This window comes from Oncorhynchus gorbuscha, linkage group LG14 (assembly GCF_021184085.1).
Source record: "Oncorhynchus gorbuscha isolate QuinsamMale2020 ecotype Even-year linkage group LG14, OgorEven_v1.0, whole genome shotgun sequence".
NCBI classification, from domain to species: domain Eukaryota; kingdom Metazoa; phylum Chordata; class Actinopteri; order Salmoniformes; family Salmonidae; genus Oncorhynchus; species Oncorhynchus gorbuscha.
This window is the reverse complement of record NC_060186.1, coordinates 66678728-66694019: the sequence shown is the minus strand read 5'-3', so window position 1 is coordinate 66694019 and position 15292 is coordinate 66678728. Positions and strand designations below refer to the sequence as shown.

Here is a 15292-nt window from a genome sequence, read left to right as displayed (position 1 = left end):
CCTTACATTTGGGTTAGACGTGTTCCCTGTGAGTTATTTTCAATTCAGAAGAATTGTGACCAGATAAAATAGAGATCTGATGTTGCATGGATGAAGAGTGGGCTACAGACGAAAATAATGTAGTAGGCTCGATCAAATGAATTAAATATGAATATCAACAACATATAACATATATTTGATTTATATAACATTTTTTGGTTACTACATGATTCCATATGTGTTATTTCATAGTTTTGATGTCTTCACTATTATTCTACAATGTAGAAAATAGTTCAAAAAATAAAGAAAAACCCTTGAATGAGTAGGTGTGTCCAAACTTTTGACAGGTACTGTATATATATATTATATATATATATTTTAATGTTTAGCTCACATTATACAATTTAAAACTATGTGTTAAGGTGTCTGTAATATAATACACGTACCAAAAATGAATTTAAACATTATTCAAGCATTTATATAACTTCCAAATCTTCTTATTTTCTTCTTTTTTTTTTACGGAGGAGGAGTACCAAGATGGGTGCGCGTTGGCTTTTAATACCCAGTCTCGGTCTATCATCCAGGATGAATACACATCGTTGGTAAGATCCGGGTTTTGGACAGGATGAACGCCAATTTCCAAGATGGCTGCGGAGGGAGGAGGGAAGGAGATGAACGAAATTAAAACTCAATTCACCACTCGGGAAGGTGTCTATAAACTCCTCACTCACTCCGAATATAGCCGCCCGAACCGGGTGCCTTTTAATTCACAGGGCTCAAATCCGGTAAAAGTCTCATTCGTGAACGTGAACGACCAGTCAGGCAACGGCGACAGAATCTGTTTCAATGTGGGCCGGGAACTGTACTTTTACATCTACAAAGGCGTAAGAAAGGTAAACAGCACTCAAAGATGACAACCTTTATTATTAAAAAACTAATGTGCGTGCTCTAATGCATAGCAATATGCTGTCCAGTTGAGAAGTTTCACTGACGTGCGCAGATAGCTAGCCAGAGTAGGCCACTTAGCTATGGTGGCTAACTAGCTAGTTAGTAGCATCGCCACAGTTAGTTTTGCCCGCACCCTGTGGAGAAGTGCTGGTATGTGCATATCGCCCACCTAGTTAGCCAACTAACCGGTTCGATTCAAGTGAATGGTCTCTTGGACTTTTTGTTTTCTCTAGCTATGTGAATATGCACGCTTTAACCTTGGAGCTGCCCGTCTTCAGTTCTGACATGTTGATTGACATCTTCTGCAGTTGCAGAGTACGTTAAATGCGACACGTTAAGTAATATACATCTTGTGTATTTTGAAGTTAGAGTGATAACTGACAACAGTGGTGTGTTTTTAGTGCTCTTTTTTATTTACTCTGCACAGGTTCTTTGCGATCATAGAATAGTCAACTACTGTATAGACAACTAGTTATATGTCCTATGCTAGTCCTTCAAGGCCCCAAAGCCAGCTTGGTACTGTTTCTTGTGAAAGTGTTTGGTTGGAAGCGACCTGTGTTTCTGGATGATGATATGCAAGTGATTTGTCTGGGTCTGATAGTGGCAGGGATGATGTCATTGCATCGAGCTGTTTAGGGCATCTCGTGATAATGACGATGATGATATGTCCTATTGTTTGTGTCTTCACATTTCTAAACTTGTTCAAAACATAAAACAAGTGAAACTTCATCACATTGTCAGACACCATTAACGTATCGTGTGTTGTGGCTGCTTGGGCATTTCTATTGTTGTGATGAGGAAGATGTTGGACTGCTTCTAGGACTTGCTGTGTTGGCCTAGTTGGTGTTAACATGGGTACTTCGAGGATGGAGTAGATTTGTGTGGGTGATTGTAAGATATTTTAAGTTTAAGTTATCACCTCAATTTTTGTAAGTGTTTCTGACTAATGGATGTTGGTTTTAGTGGTATACCGGGGTATTTGGAAAGCCATGGGATGGTTTTTCAATATCGTTGAAATTGTCTTCGAACATTTTTTTAATACATTTGAATATTTGAAGCTACTTTTCAAGTAAATAACTGCAGTCAACTTGTGTAATATATTAATAATTTCAGCTGTCACATAATGTTTCATTATGAAGCTTCCCGGTCGGCCCCAGTCACGTGGTGTTTGTTTACAAGCACACAACAAGGAGACCTTGTTAGTCACTCACTGTTGTGCAGGAAGCACTGGGTGATATAGTTTCAGTACGGAATTCACAACTAAATGTTTGCCAGCTAGATATCTTGTAACTTCTAAGTTAACTGTCTAAAATGTGCCAAATGCTCTGCAGTTGTGCATTTGATTTGCTAATGTAGTAGCTATCTGGCAAAGTGATTAGTTGGCTTGGACGGTATCCAGATTGTTGTACCTTCATACTGACCTTGTGCGATTCCGGGATATTTGGTAATACTGGCACAAGGGGTGCATTTTTTTCAAACCCCACTGAGCCTCTGTTATCCGAACGTTAGCAATGCTAACACGTACATGTAACATCCCATAGAGAATACAAACTAAATGCAAACGAGCACATTGCAAACATTTTATACATTCTCTGACCTGAACTGTCTGCAGGAGGGGATTATCTGCTGTTACCAAGAGAAGCTTGATTTTGGAAGAAGCTAACCACTAGGCTTTGGCGGTGTATATCAGGCTATTTGGCAATAGCCACGGTACATGACTGAACTGAGGTCTCTGTAGTCCTTCCTGTAATCAGCGAAGACTAGAGGGATATTCTACAAAGCATGACCAATGAGTTAGCCAGTGAGTTAACTTCCCCAACTATTAAAAAAAAAGATAAGCAGGAAATCGGCATGGTCTAATTTGTCTGAACAACCAGTAGGTTTCCTGGATTTCCTAAGAAACGCTTGAAGTCTGGACCCCAGTTATAAAACTAGGGCCAAGAGGTTTTCCTGGTTAGTTCATGCTGACAGGAAAAACTATTGTCCCTCATCAATATCGCTACCCATCTTACGGGTGATAACCTAACCTATACTTTCTGGGGGCCTCAAATCCATCTACAGCGTCCTACTGTACCACCAACTACCTAGTACCAACCAGCTATCCACAAACTCAGTGCTCTTAGATGTTTTACACCTATGAATTTGACAACTGCTGACAACATCAATTTGACAACAGCTGTTCTTTTGTGCTGCTGCCATGTTGTCCTGCTGCCATGTTGTGCTGCTGCCGTGCTATGTTGTCTTGGGTCTATTTATTTGGTGTTGTCTCTTTGTCGAGATGTGTGTGTTTTCCTATATTTTTATATTTTTATCCCAGCCCCCATCCCCGCAGGAAGCCTTTTGGTAAGCCGTCATTGTAAATAAGAATGCGTTTTTAACCGACTTGCCTAGTTAAATAAAGGTTAAATAAAAAAATAACTGACATAACCCCCTCAGTGTTTACACAAGCATCTGTCTGGTTAGAATCAAGTTGTCTCGCCATAGGCCTGTCTCTGCCCAAGACAACTGTTGGTAGACACTGGCACTGCAAGGTAACCTATATTTCCCCACTGGAATGGACAGCTCTTTTTCTGTCTGTCCTGTCCTGTCCGTCCGTCTGTCTGTCTGTCTGTCTGTCTGGTCTGGTGCGGTGCCTCTGAGGTAGCCTAATAAAGCAGAATTGGCAGACATGCGATACCTCTAATGCCCTTGACATAATTGTCCTTGGGCAAGTTTGACAGAATGTTGCTACTTGCTAGGTAATGATTTCTAGGTCATCGGGATGTTTTTTTTGGGGGGTTGTGTGAAGGATGGTGGAAGTCCTTGGAGAGAAGTAAAGGAAGTGGTGGGGCTGAGGCTACTTGAGTTCACTGCAGACAAGAGGTCCAATGCTTTCATGTCTGTATTTCAGTTGGCTAATAGGCCTTCTGTTGCATTACCACTGGTTCTCATTAGGTCAGTGCAATACCTGCAGGTGTTATAGTGACAGGAGTGGCCTTGTAAAATCACTGAGGTGTATGTTGAACTAAGATAATTGCTAAATGTGATTCTGACTGTGTCTTGTGTTTCTTCACAAGGCTGCTGACCTGAGCAAGCCCATAGACAAGAGGATCTACAAAGGAACGCAGCCCACGTGTCATGACTTCAATCCCCTCACGGCCACGGCGGAGAGCGTCTCCCTGCTGGTGGGCTTCTCGGCTGGCCAGGTGCAGCTCATCGACCCCATCAAGAAGGAGACCAGCAAGCTCTTCAATGAAGAGGTGGGTTCAGCAGAGTTCACTTTAGCCAGACTGGCTAAGATGAGTCTCCTGTGACTGAATATCAAGTAGAGGTCTACCCATTATGATTTTTCAACGCCGATACCGATTATTGGAGGACCAAGAAAATGCAATACCGATTAATCGGCCATTTAAAAAAAAAATTTATTTATTTGTAATAATGACAATTACAACAATACTGAATGAACACTTATTTTAACTTAATATAATACATCAATAAAATACATTTAGCCTCAAATAAATAATGAAACATGTTCAATTTAGTTGAAATAATGCAAAAACAAAGTGTTGGAGAAGAAAGTAATATGTGCCATGTAAAAAAGCTAACGTTTAAGTTCCTTGCTCAGAACATGAGAACATATGAAAGCTGGTGGTTCCTTTTAACATGAGTCTTAAATATTCCCAGGTAAGATGTTTTTGGTTGTAGTTATTATAGGAATTATAGGACTATTTCTCTCTATACTATTTGTATTTCATATATCTTTGACTATTGGATGTTCTTATAGGCACTTTAGTATTGCCAGTGTATCAGTATAGCTTCCGTCCCTCTCCTCGCTCCTACCTGGGCTTGAACCAGGAACACAACGACAACAGCCTTCCTCGACGCAGTGTTACCCATGCAGAGCAAGGGGAACAACTACTCCAAGTCTCAGAGCGAGTGACGTTTGCAACGCTATTAGCGCGCACTCCGCTAACTAGCTAGCCATTTCACATCGGTTACACCAGCCTAATCTCTGGAGTTGATAGGCTTGAAGTCATAAACAGCTGCTGTCAAACGCACGAATGTGCTGTTTGAAGGACTGCTTACGATCTGCTGCTGCTGCCTACCACCGCTCAGTCAGACTGCTCTATCAAATCATAGACTTAATTATAATATTATATTATAACACACACACATAGGTCATTAATATGGTTGAATCTGGAAACTATCATCTCGAAAACAAAACGTTTATTCTTCCAGTGAAATACGGAACCGTTCCGTATTTCATCTAATGGGTGACATCCATCAGTCTAAATATTCCTGTTACATTGCACAACCTTCAATGTTATGTCATTATTACGTAAAATTCTGGCAAATTAGGCGGCCCAAACTGTTGCATATACACTGACTCTGTGTGCAATGAACGCAAGAGAAGTGAGACAATTTCACCTGGTTAATATTGCCTCCTAATCTGGATTTCTTTTAGCAAAATATGCAGGTTTAAAAATATATACTTCTGTGTATTGATTTTAAGAAAGGCATTGATTTTTATGTTTAGGTACACATTGGAGCAACGCTATGCACCGCATCGATTATATGCAACACAGGACACGCTAGATAAACTAGTAATATCATCAACCATGTGTAGTTAACTAGTGATTATGATTGATTGATTTTTATAAGATAAGTTTAATGTTAGCTAGCCACTTACGTTGGCTTACTGCATTCACATAACAGGCAGTCTCCTCGTGGAGTGCAATGAGAGGCAGGTGGTTAGAGCGTTGGACAAGTTAACTGTAAGGTTGCAAGATTGAATCCCCCGAGCTGACAAGGTAAGAATCTGTCGTTCCTCCCCTGAACGAGGCAGTTAACCCACCGTTTCTAGGCCGGAGGGAGTTGGAGGGAGTTGAAAGTCCGTGTTGCCCAGCAACAGCCCCAAAACATCACTGCTCTAGAGGAGATCTGCATGGAGGAATGGGCCAAAATACCAGCAACAGTGTGTGAAAACCTTGTGAAGACTTACAGAAAACGTTTGACCTCTGTCATTGTCAACAAAGGGTATATAACAAAGTATTGAGAAACTTTTGTTATTGACCAAATACTTATTTTTCCACCATAATTTGCAAATAAATTCATTAAAATTCTACATCCTATCCTTTTTTGGATTTTTTTTCTTTCTCATTTTGTCTGTCATAGTTGAAGTGTACCTATGATGAAAATTACAGGCCTCTCTCATCTTTTTAAGTGGGAGAACTTGCACAAGTGGTGGCTGACTAAATACTTTTTTGCCACACTGTATGTGGTTGACTTTCCTCACCTGGGAGGAAACTGTCTTCAAATGCAAATTAGAATATGACTTCCGTTCCCATATCAACACGATGTGTTGGGCATCTGTTTAGGTGTTACGGTAGTGTGGCTATTGGGACTTAAACGGGTTTGGGTAGCATGTCCTCGGTTTAAAACTTTTTCTTTTGAATGCATGTTTGACAACACTCACGCCTACGTCTCTCTGTCCCTTACCCTCAGAGACTCATAGACAAGTCTGGTGTGACGTGTGTGCGGTGGGTCCCTGGCTCAGAGAGCCTCTTCCTGGTGGCTCACTCCAGCGGCAGCCTGTACCTGTACAACGTAGAGCACACCTGTGGCACCACACCACCCCACTACCAGCTCCTCAAACAGGGCGATGGCTATGCCGTGCACACCTGCAAGAGCAAGTCGGCCCGCAACCCCTTACTGCGCTGGACAGTGGGTGAGGGGGCGCTGAACGAGTTCGCCTTCTCCCCCGATGGGAAGTTCCTGGCGTGCGCCAGTCAGGACGGCTTCCTGCGTGTGTTCGGCTTTGACGCGGCCGAGCTGCATGGCACCATGAAGAGCTACTTCGGTGGACTACTGTGTGTGTGCTGGAGTCCAGACGGACGCTACATAGTGGCTGGGGGGGAGGATGACCTGGTGACAGTCTGGTCCTTCTCAGATTGCAGGGTGATTGCCAGGGGCCACGGCCACAAGTCGTGGGTGAGCGTAGTGGCGTTCGACCACTGTACGACCAGTGTGGAGGACAGCGACCCGCCCGCAGAGTTCAGCGGCAGCGACGAGGAGTTCCACGAGCAGATCCATTTTGCAGGTGGGCGGGACCGGGCCAACAGCTCCCAATCACATCTCTCCAAGAGGAACTCTACAGACGGCAGGCCAGTCAGCGTGACCTATCGCTTCGGCTCGGTGGGACAGGACACCCAGCTGTGTCTGTGGGACCTGACTGAGGACATATTGTTCCCCCACCTGCCCCTGTCACGCACCAGAACTCACACAAACGTTATGAGTGCCACCAGCCCCCCAGCTACTGGGTCGGCCACTAATACTACTACTAATACTACTACTACTACTAACCCACCTGGCACCAATGGCAACAACACCATGAGCAGTAGCAGTGGTAACAGTGGCGCCCTCTCTAACTCAGTCCCCGCTCCCCTGCCGCGCTCCAACAGCCTGCCGCACTCAACTGGCCCCGCAGGGGGCAGCACCACGCCTAACAGCCACATGAGCAGCAAAGGAAGCAGCATCATCGACAGCGCCTTCATCGCCACCGGGGTCAGCAAGTTCGCCACGCTGTCGCTACACGATACACGCAAGGAGCGCCACGAGAAGGACCACAAACGCAACCACAGCATGGGCCACATCAGCAGCAAGAGCAGTGACAAGCTCAACCAACTGAGCTCTGCGGCGCGGACAGCGAAGGCGGATGCCGCTAAGACTCTGGGCACGCTGCTGTGCCCACGCATGGAGGAGGTTCCTCTGCTGGAGCCACTGGTGTGTAAGAAGATCGCTCATGAGAGACTCACTGTGTTAATCTTCCTGGAGGACTGTCTGGTCACAGCCTGCCAGGAGGGCTTCATTTGCACATGGGCCAGGCCCGGGAAAGTGGTGAGTCTAGACCCCTAGCCCCTACCCCTTTCAACACTATGCCAGGTCTGGGAAAATGGTGAGTCTAGACCCCTACCCAGTTCCAACCCCTAGGGAAGATCTCAATTGAATCCTTCTTGAAATCTATTGGATGAGAAAGACAGAGGTCCCGCCCCTCTGACCTTCTCCAATGGGTTTTGAGAACGAGGTGAGGAAGGAGGAGTATGCAATTGAGATCTTCCCCTAGACACTATAGTTTGACATCTGGCACCTAGACTAGACACTTCTCATAGATTTCTGAAAATGTTGATTGACTATTGATTGGCAGTTTAGGTTTGCCATGCAGCATCCTCTTCTGCCCACGGTGATACCCTTACAGGGATGGTTATCAATCCAGGAGCTTAATTGGCAATTTAGAAATGTTATGGATTTGTTTTGGTGCTAAAAACATTTTTTGTGATGTAACCTACTGTTTCCCATTGATGACAAGTTTCAAATAGCATTGTTTTTTCCTTTCTGAGTGTCCAAAAAGTCTCTCCTCCTCTAACTCATTCCCCTCTCCTTCCCTGCAGGGCTTACTGCCATCTCAGAACCCGACCAACTCTCCTAGTGGGACTGTAGTATAGCCCTGGTGCTAGTGCTGCTAAACTAAACCGAGCTCCACCAGACGACAGATGGGACAGGATGACCTGGCCACACCTCGCCATAGCCCATTAGTGCTGTTCTTCACTTTCACACCTTCACCACCACTGAAAGTCTCTTTTTGTTCTGTTTGACTTTAGATAGGATAGATGGCTTATGTGGGCCAGTGAGGGTAGGTGGAGAGGCCCACAGTCTGAAAAGGGTGTAAAGGATCATGCAGAAAGCTTGAAATGGTCCATGAGCATTGAAACTGTTGTTCAGGGACAGGAGGCTGGCAGGGCTGTGTTTTGTTTCCACCTCTGTTCCCCCTCAACCTTCTCTAGTCCGCTCCAGAAACAAACCCTGGAAGAGCTCGGGCTTGTTTTCAGACTCTAATAGCTTAGCCCGGTCCAGAAACACAACCCCTAGCCACTACTACTTCTGACATTTTGTGTAGATCTGAAATACTTGGATAGGTTTAATCAATATGGTAGTAGCCACATTTCTTCCCCTATCCAGTCCTCAGATATACCTGAGTACCTAAGGGTTAGGGGCTGTTTAGGGACAGGTGCTATCTCTTCTCACTAGTCCCTCATCTCTGACTAACCCTGGTGCAGTTTGATCTCATGTTCACAGCAAAGGGAGACCAGAGGAGTTGGCTTCCTTTAACTACAAGAAGAAAATAAACTGTTTTTAATTTAAATCAGAACATCACACCTTGAGTATTTTGCACTGATTTTTTTGTTTCTTTCTGTTCTGTGTACATTTTTAATTCATAATTATAATGGGACAAAAACAAGATATTTGAAGACAGCCTTTGGATGCACTTGGGTTGATGTGAGGTATCTCTGTCTGGATGCTGCAATCATAGGGGTTTAAAGAAGGAAAAAAATGAGAATTGTTTGCACTTAATAGTTAGAGAATGGCTTTACAATTTTGGAGTGTGCAAGGACTCCACTGACAAGGCTGTTAAAAATATAAATAGAATGAAAACCTTTTTATATCTATTGAACATTTATTTTAATATTATTTCAGATTTAAAAATGGGCTCTGTATTATATGTAAATATTGTACTTTGATGATTTATGGGTGAAATTATTATTACACCAGTTGGAAGTTCTTCATTTCAGAAAATAGTGATATTTCTAATGCAGAAAAATATATACATAATAATATTAAAAATTCATCTTGAATATTCAGGTTGTTTTTGCTTTTCTGTTGTACATAAATTGAATTCGGGTGTATTTATCTTAATGATATGTTTGTCTCCATGGAAACCTCTATCTAATAGGTAGTGCTGAAAGCTAGCCTGTTGCTGCAGACCACTATGTAGGCAGATATGTCCACTCCCAAAACCACCCCTGCACCCTATGCCCTTGCGGAGACCTGGATTATGTAGGTAGATATAGCACCACATTTCCCTGAAACACTTGATTCAATTTTCACTATATTGCTTATATGCCTATACGATCCTCTCAGATTTGCACGAGGGCACAGGTCGTAGGTGCTAGAGGTTGATTTAGGACCGGGCCATAGGCTAAGATAGGAGCTGTCTAATTCAGCCATCACTCAGAGCTCAGGTAAAACATGGAAGACTACTGCTGACAGGTCTCTCACCCATTAACAGGCACCAGTACTCTAAATGTGTCAATTCACTTACCTTCCTAGTATATAACAAATATGACTGAACTGGTGTTATGGTTGTGTGGACTATGGCGGTACAGGAGTTATGTGATCCAGACAACTGACACTTCTTGAACATCAATACTTGGTGGTATGAGTGCTGGGGCTAGCTCAGGGGAGTGAAACGTTCACATCGAAATGTATTCGCTGAAAATAGTCTATTCATTGCATTGCTTAAAGCTTTGTAGCTCTAAGGTCATCTTCCAACCATTGCTGACAATGGACTTCTATAAGCATGATCGTAGCGCTATGAAGCTTCCGGGAAGTTCTCCCCTGACAGTTTCACCTCCCTGAATAGGGAGGATGTGATTAACCCAGGTAGGCAGTGGAAGGATTCTCCAAGGTCTAACAGTGGGAGGGTTTTTCCCCCACTGTGACTCTTATTAAACAGCTTTGACCTTGTCTCCGACCTCCAGTCTTTTACTAGTGGGCTGAATGGACAGTCAGTCACCAGAGGACTTTCCTCAAATTTTCTCATGAGTTTAGCTTCAGCACTGTTTGTTTTAGTAGTATTGTATGGGCACATGAGACCTAGCAGTTAATTCAAATGAAATCAGTCTTGAGGCTTAACACAAGTCTGTTGGACCAACTGTTCAGCTGTGGCTCTAAAAGAGCTGAATGGAGGGTTTCTTGGAACATGTATTAAACCACCAAATTGTGACTTTACCTCTCACACCAGTATTATGGGGCTGGGAGTAGTGAGGCAGTCAGTGTTTTGGGTCTCCACTGGTCCTATCCGGGGGGTACAGCTGTCCAAGGCCTGGCGATGTGACTCCTCTCTGGGCTAGAGGGACAAGACAGCATCTATAATCATATTTATCAGAATAGGATAAATATAACTTTTGTCCAACCAGAGATTGAAACATGCCTGTGAAATCAACTAACAAGTACAATATTTAAGTGATAATGCCAGGGAAGCCTGTATTTGGAGTATGTATTGGCACAGGTGTTGTCGGGGCAAACCACTTTTATACAATAGATTACGAACATATTCAAATAATGATTGACATCATTTCATAAAAGTATTCATGCTGTTTCATCCTTTCACAAGATCTAGTCCTGACACAAATCTAAGGTTGCTACTGAAGCCGGCTGGTCGTTCATTCTATCGGTTCGGTTGCTAGATGTGACCCAGTCATTAAGTCTTTTTGTTCTGTATCTATGGACGCGACCCAGTCGTTGGTTCTAAATGTTCCATTGCCCAACTGGTTGGTAACGTTATTACCCCTTGCTTAATGCTAGCCAACTACGTCACGTCAAACAGTGCAGACAGAATAACAACAGTAGCCTCATTTGCCTTTGTTTAAGCTGTTTTCTAGTGAAGATAATTTGGACACATCCATAACAATGAGATGAGGTGCGATTTCACCTGGCATAGAAATGTGCTCTCTCGTCAGGACACTTGTTCTGAGGAGCTAGTCATTATTATCGGACAGCTGGAGATCGAATTTGAATATTGAAACCATGTTGCAAATGTTGGAGACGGACAGCAAGGTTTTTACAAGTAGAGAGGGTGTCTAAGGGGAAGTATTGTGGATGTCGGCGTACGGTAGGCTACAGTGTACCACAGTTCTAGATTAGCATCTTTAAGTGCCACATGGGTTTACATGTGTCTGTGAGGGGTCACCAGTCTGCCATGCCTAGGGTGGTCCCCAGCACCCTCTCTCTTCAGGATCCTGCTGACTCTGTCTGGCAGCTTGCCATGGCAAAACACACACACACACTTTACATGAGTCACCACATCACACTGCCTTAATATGTCCCAAGTTCAACTGTGGGCCTAGTAACATGGATAGCTTTGCTTTTCAATCAGCTCGCCACATTGATCCTATAAAAATATGGATGGATAATAATTAGAAGATGGGTGAAGGGAGACTGTGTGGACATGAAGAGGACAGCACTTTGTACTGTAACATTTAAACCTTTAACTAGGCAAGTCAGTTAAGAACTAATTCTTATTTTCAATGACGGCCTAGGAACAGAGGGTTAACTGCCTGTTCAGGGGCAGACCGACAGATTTGTATCTTGTCGGCTTCAGGATTTGAACTTGCAACCTTTCGGTTACTAGTTCAACGCTCTAACCACTAGGCTACCCTGCCACCTCTATATAGGCCTATACTGTATGTGGATAGTAAAATATAGTTCTCTGAAAAGGGGAGATGGTAAAATATATATCTGTAAACCTGTCTTGCTGTGCATCCCAAATGAAACCCTATTCCCTATATAGTATAGAGCTCTATTGGCCCTGGTCAAAAGTAGTGCACTACATAGGGAATAGGGACATAGACATGTATGAGACCTGTCTGAAGGGGAAATAGACCCCTTTTCCAGAAACTGACAGAATATGTCAAAGTTAGGCTTTGTTGAAGCAGTGACTTCTATCAATAACAAAGTAGCAGTCATGATAAGAGGTCTCTGCTCACGGCTTGAATTTGCCGAGGACAGCTACTTTGGGCGTTCCAGGGGCATCATGAACCCTGGTCCAGCTCGTTTGACCCAAGAAAGAGAGGCCAGAGGCTGCAAGAGACAGGAAGAGGTGGAGGGTTTCGCATAATCAAACAGAGGGTGGAGGCGGGGTTACACAAGTGATGTCCCAATGGTCTCTCCTTTCTCCCAAAGTGCACTTGTTCACTTCCCTTCTCTGATTTAAAAAACAATATGGTGGTGGAAACTCCTACCAGTCCAATGATTTTAGATTTGTGGGAAGTAGTGAACGAGTGCACTCTTCAGGAGAAAGGAGATATTATTGGGATGCACACACTTCCACTAAACAAGTAGGGACTGGGTTTAGGACAAGAAGAGGATCCCACTTCGCTTTAACTAGCTACATGGCACCACCTAGTGTTGAAACACTGGTACGTCGGTCAGAGTATCATGTGATTGGTTTGGTTCCTTATGATCTTGTACAAGTCACACCCCTGGAGGCTACCTGATTAATGAATACTTGTGAGAGTAGTGTCCGTCCGTTACGAGGCACTCTGGGGTTCTGTACCAACGTGTAGAGATTTACTCTGTGTAGGGCGGGAGTAAACACTCTTAATATGAGCCAAAGTCCCCCAGCTTCAGAGTGTCCTTCTGTTTAGGGGAGAAGACACAGAATACTACTACTGTGTGTGTGTGTTATACTGTCCTACCACCAAGTACTATATGAAGCTTGCTGATGAAGGCTGGAATGTGTTGCTTTTAAATGATAAAGAAACATTTTACTGAGCATCCAATTTCATAAAACAGTGACTGAATACAAAGTATAGTAACAATGTAACTGTGAGTGTTTGTCATAGCATTCTTAGTGCCACCATGGTAGGTTCAGTAGAGTTCTCCTCCAATCTCAATACATCTCTGTCTATGGGAATCTCTCACCTTAATCAGAATGTTCTCTGGTTTGATGTCCCGGTGGAAGAGACCATGACTGTGGGGAGAGAAGTTACATGTCAATAAACTTAACTGAAATGACCCTTGACCTTGACACACACACACATCAGAAGGGAGTCCGCTCTCCTAATAATGCTCATCTGTGATTACTTGTGTATGTGGTCCAGAGACTTGCAGAGCTGATACATGTAGTTGTGGATCCTGCTCTCTGGCATGGGGTACTGTCGGGTTAAACCAGGGGTCAGAAGTCAGGCATTATGGTAGAAATGAAGCACAGTTTTACACCTCAGCCACCCATGATAAAATCACCAGTTTACTGCTGATAGCATTTGAAATTCCAACAAAGGTAAAGGCTGTGTTTCATTCCTGTGGGATGTGAATGTTCCCTCTCTTTTGCCCTCTTTAACTCTGGTAGGATTGGAAATGTGAAATATGACTGAAAACTACATGGAACAACTCCTTACGACCACCTGTCAGATCTATGAAGGGGAGTGAATAAGGGAAGAAGGAAAGGAAGACATTTTTGTTTCATGAAATGTAGCCATATTCTAAGAGTAGATTGATACTAGGAGAAGAATATTCTCTAAGTTAATTTTTAAATAACTCATCAGACTCATACAGTAGAGCAGTATGCTTGTTCACTAATCACTGATATCAGGAGAAAGGATCAGGTTTGACATTCACTTTAATGTCATTACAGATCTTGTTAACTTTATTTACAAATTATAACGTAGTATTATAACAAGAATACTACATACCTTCCCGAGAACATGGAGGTGAAGTCAATGAAGGTCTTCACTTTTCCTCCTTCAGTCAGGTGATGTTTACACTTCCTGTTGTTGTCCTCCCTCTGGATTGTCACAGAGTGAAGTCACAGGGAGAACGTTGTGTGACCTGGTATCTGGAGTCTCCCTGCAGATCAGTACTTGTCTCATCCACCAGCTCAGTGTAACACCACTAATGATGTGTGAGTTACACTTTACATCAAAAGTGAATAGACACCACCTGACTGTCACTGTTCTATCAGGCTTTAGATCTGTCACTGTTGTGGATAGGCTGAGACTGTGAAAGACAAGGAGATATTTCAATTTTACTGTTACGTATATTTTTATATATATATATTTGTATATATTTTATTTATATATACTTACTCTTATGATATTTTGAGTTGCAAAATGCAAATGCATCTCAATATTTTTTTGTATTATTTTGAATGCATGAAATTACTAGCTGTGTTATTTTTAAGAATGAGGTGTGAGGACCTCTTTTTCTATCTCTCTGCTCAGTCTCAGAAAAACAGAAGTGGTCTGCGCTGAAAGAAGGACCAGTTGCAGACATATACATACCTATTCATTCTTCTGTTTATATAGCTACATCATTGGTTGCAGTTACATTCACATCAATAACAATTTAAATTCCCTCCATTACCAAGGTGGGATATCAGCCTTTAGAGGAAATGGTTTGATAAAAGATGGAGCCTTTAATTTGTAAACACATAACAATTCTCAAATCTATCATTTTTAAGATCTTTTAGCAACATTCACAGTTGTGTGCTGCTTCCATAAGCAGGAACGTGATTTGATGTCCAGTTCTTAACAGGTTTAGAACATATTGGTACATATGCAGAAACGTACATAACATGTGATGTTATACACAAACAGGTAGAACAATCTGCTTAAATATATGGACAGTGCATCATCAAACATTGTACTAAACAAATAGGAACAACACCAAATCACTGGTACTACCCAGTGGGGGCATGGTACAGCTCTCCAAGGTCTGGTGATGGGACTCCTCTCTGGGCTGGAGGGACAAGAAGACAGAACCTGTAATT

General features: G+C 42.9%; 2 protein-coding genes across 2 annotated transcripts; one reads left to right on the top strand and one right to left on the bottom strand.

Moving 5' to 3' along the window:
- Positions 1-554: 554 nt before the first annotated feature.
- LOC123995309 (WD repeat-containing protein 20-like) lies at positions 555-9596 on the top strand. Its single transcript, XM_046298831.1, has 4 exons — positions 555-872; positions 3984-4166; positions 6412-7803; positions 8355-9596. The coding sequence occupies exons 1-4, from the start codon at positions 624-626 to the stop codon at positions 8406-8408; spliced, it is 1878 nt and encodes a 625-aa protein (XP_046154787.1). The 5' UTR covers positions 555-623; the 3' UTR covers positions 8409-9596.
- A 1160-nt stretch (positions 9597-10756) lies between these two features.
- On the bottom strand, positions 10757-14261 carry LOC123995493 (MAPK/MAK/MRK overlapping kinase-like). Its single transcript, XM_046299147.1, has 4 exons — positions 14217-14261; positions 13609-13679; positions 13447-13495; positions 10757-10870 (listed from the first exon to the last, which is right to left on the bottom strand). The coding sequence occupies exons 2-4, from the start codon at positions 13671-13673 to the stop codon at positions 10757-10759; spliced, it is 228 nt and encodes a 75-aa protein (XP_046155103.1). The 5' UTR covers positions 13674-13679; positions 14217-14261.
- Between the last annotated feature and the right edge of the window lie 1031 nt (positions 14262-15292).

Excerpts from the sequence above, each read along its gene's own strand:
- LOC123995309 (XM_046298831.1), top strand. The coding sequence starts at position 624 with ATGGCTGCGGAGGGAGGAGGGAAGGAGATGAACGAAATTAAAACTCAA. Across the intron at positions 873-3,983 it reads TCTACAAAGGCGTAAGAAAG|GCTGCTGACCTGAGCAAGCC; the intron begins GTAAACAGCACT and ends TTTCTTCACAAG. Across the intron at positions 7,804-8,354 it reads GGGCCAGGCCCGGGAAAGTG|GGCTTACTGCCATCTCAGAA; the intron begins GTGAGTCTAGAC and ends CCTTCCCTGCAG.
- LOC123995493 (XM_046299147.1), bottom strand. The coding sequence starts at position 13,673 with ATGCCAGAGAGCAGGATCCACAACTACATGTATCAGCTCTGCAAGTCT. Across the intron at positions 13,496-13,608 it reads TCTCTGGACCACATACACAA|TCATGGTCTCTTCCACCGGG; the intron begins GTAATCACAGAT and ends CTCTCCCCACAG. Across the intron at positions 10,871-13,446 it reads CAGAGAACATTCTGATTAAG|CCCAGAGAGGAGTCACATCG; the intron begins GTGAGAGATTCC and ends TTGTCCCTCTAG.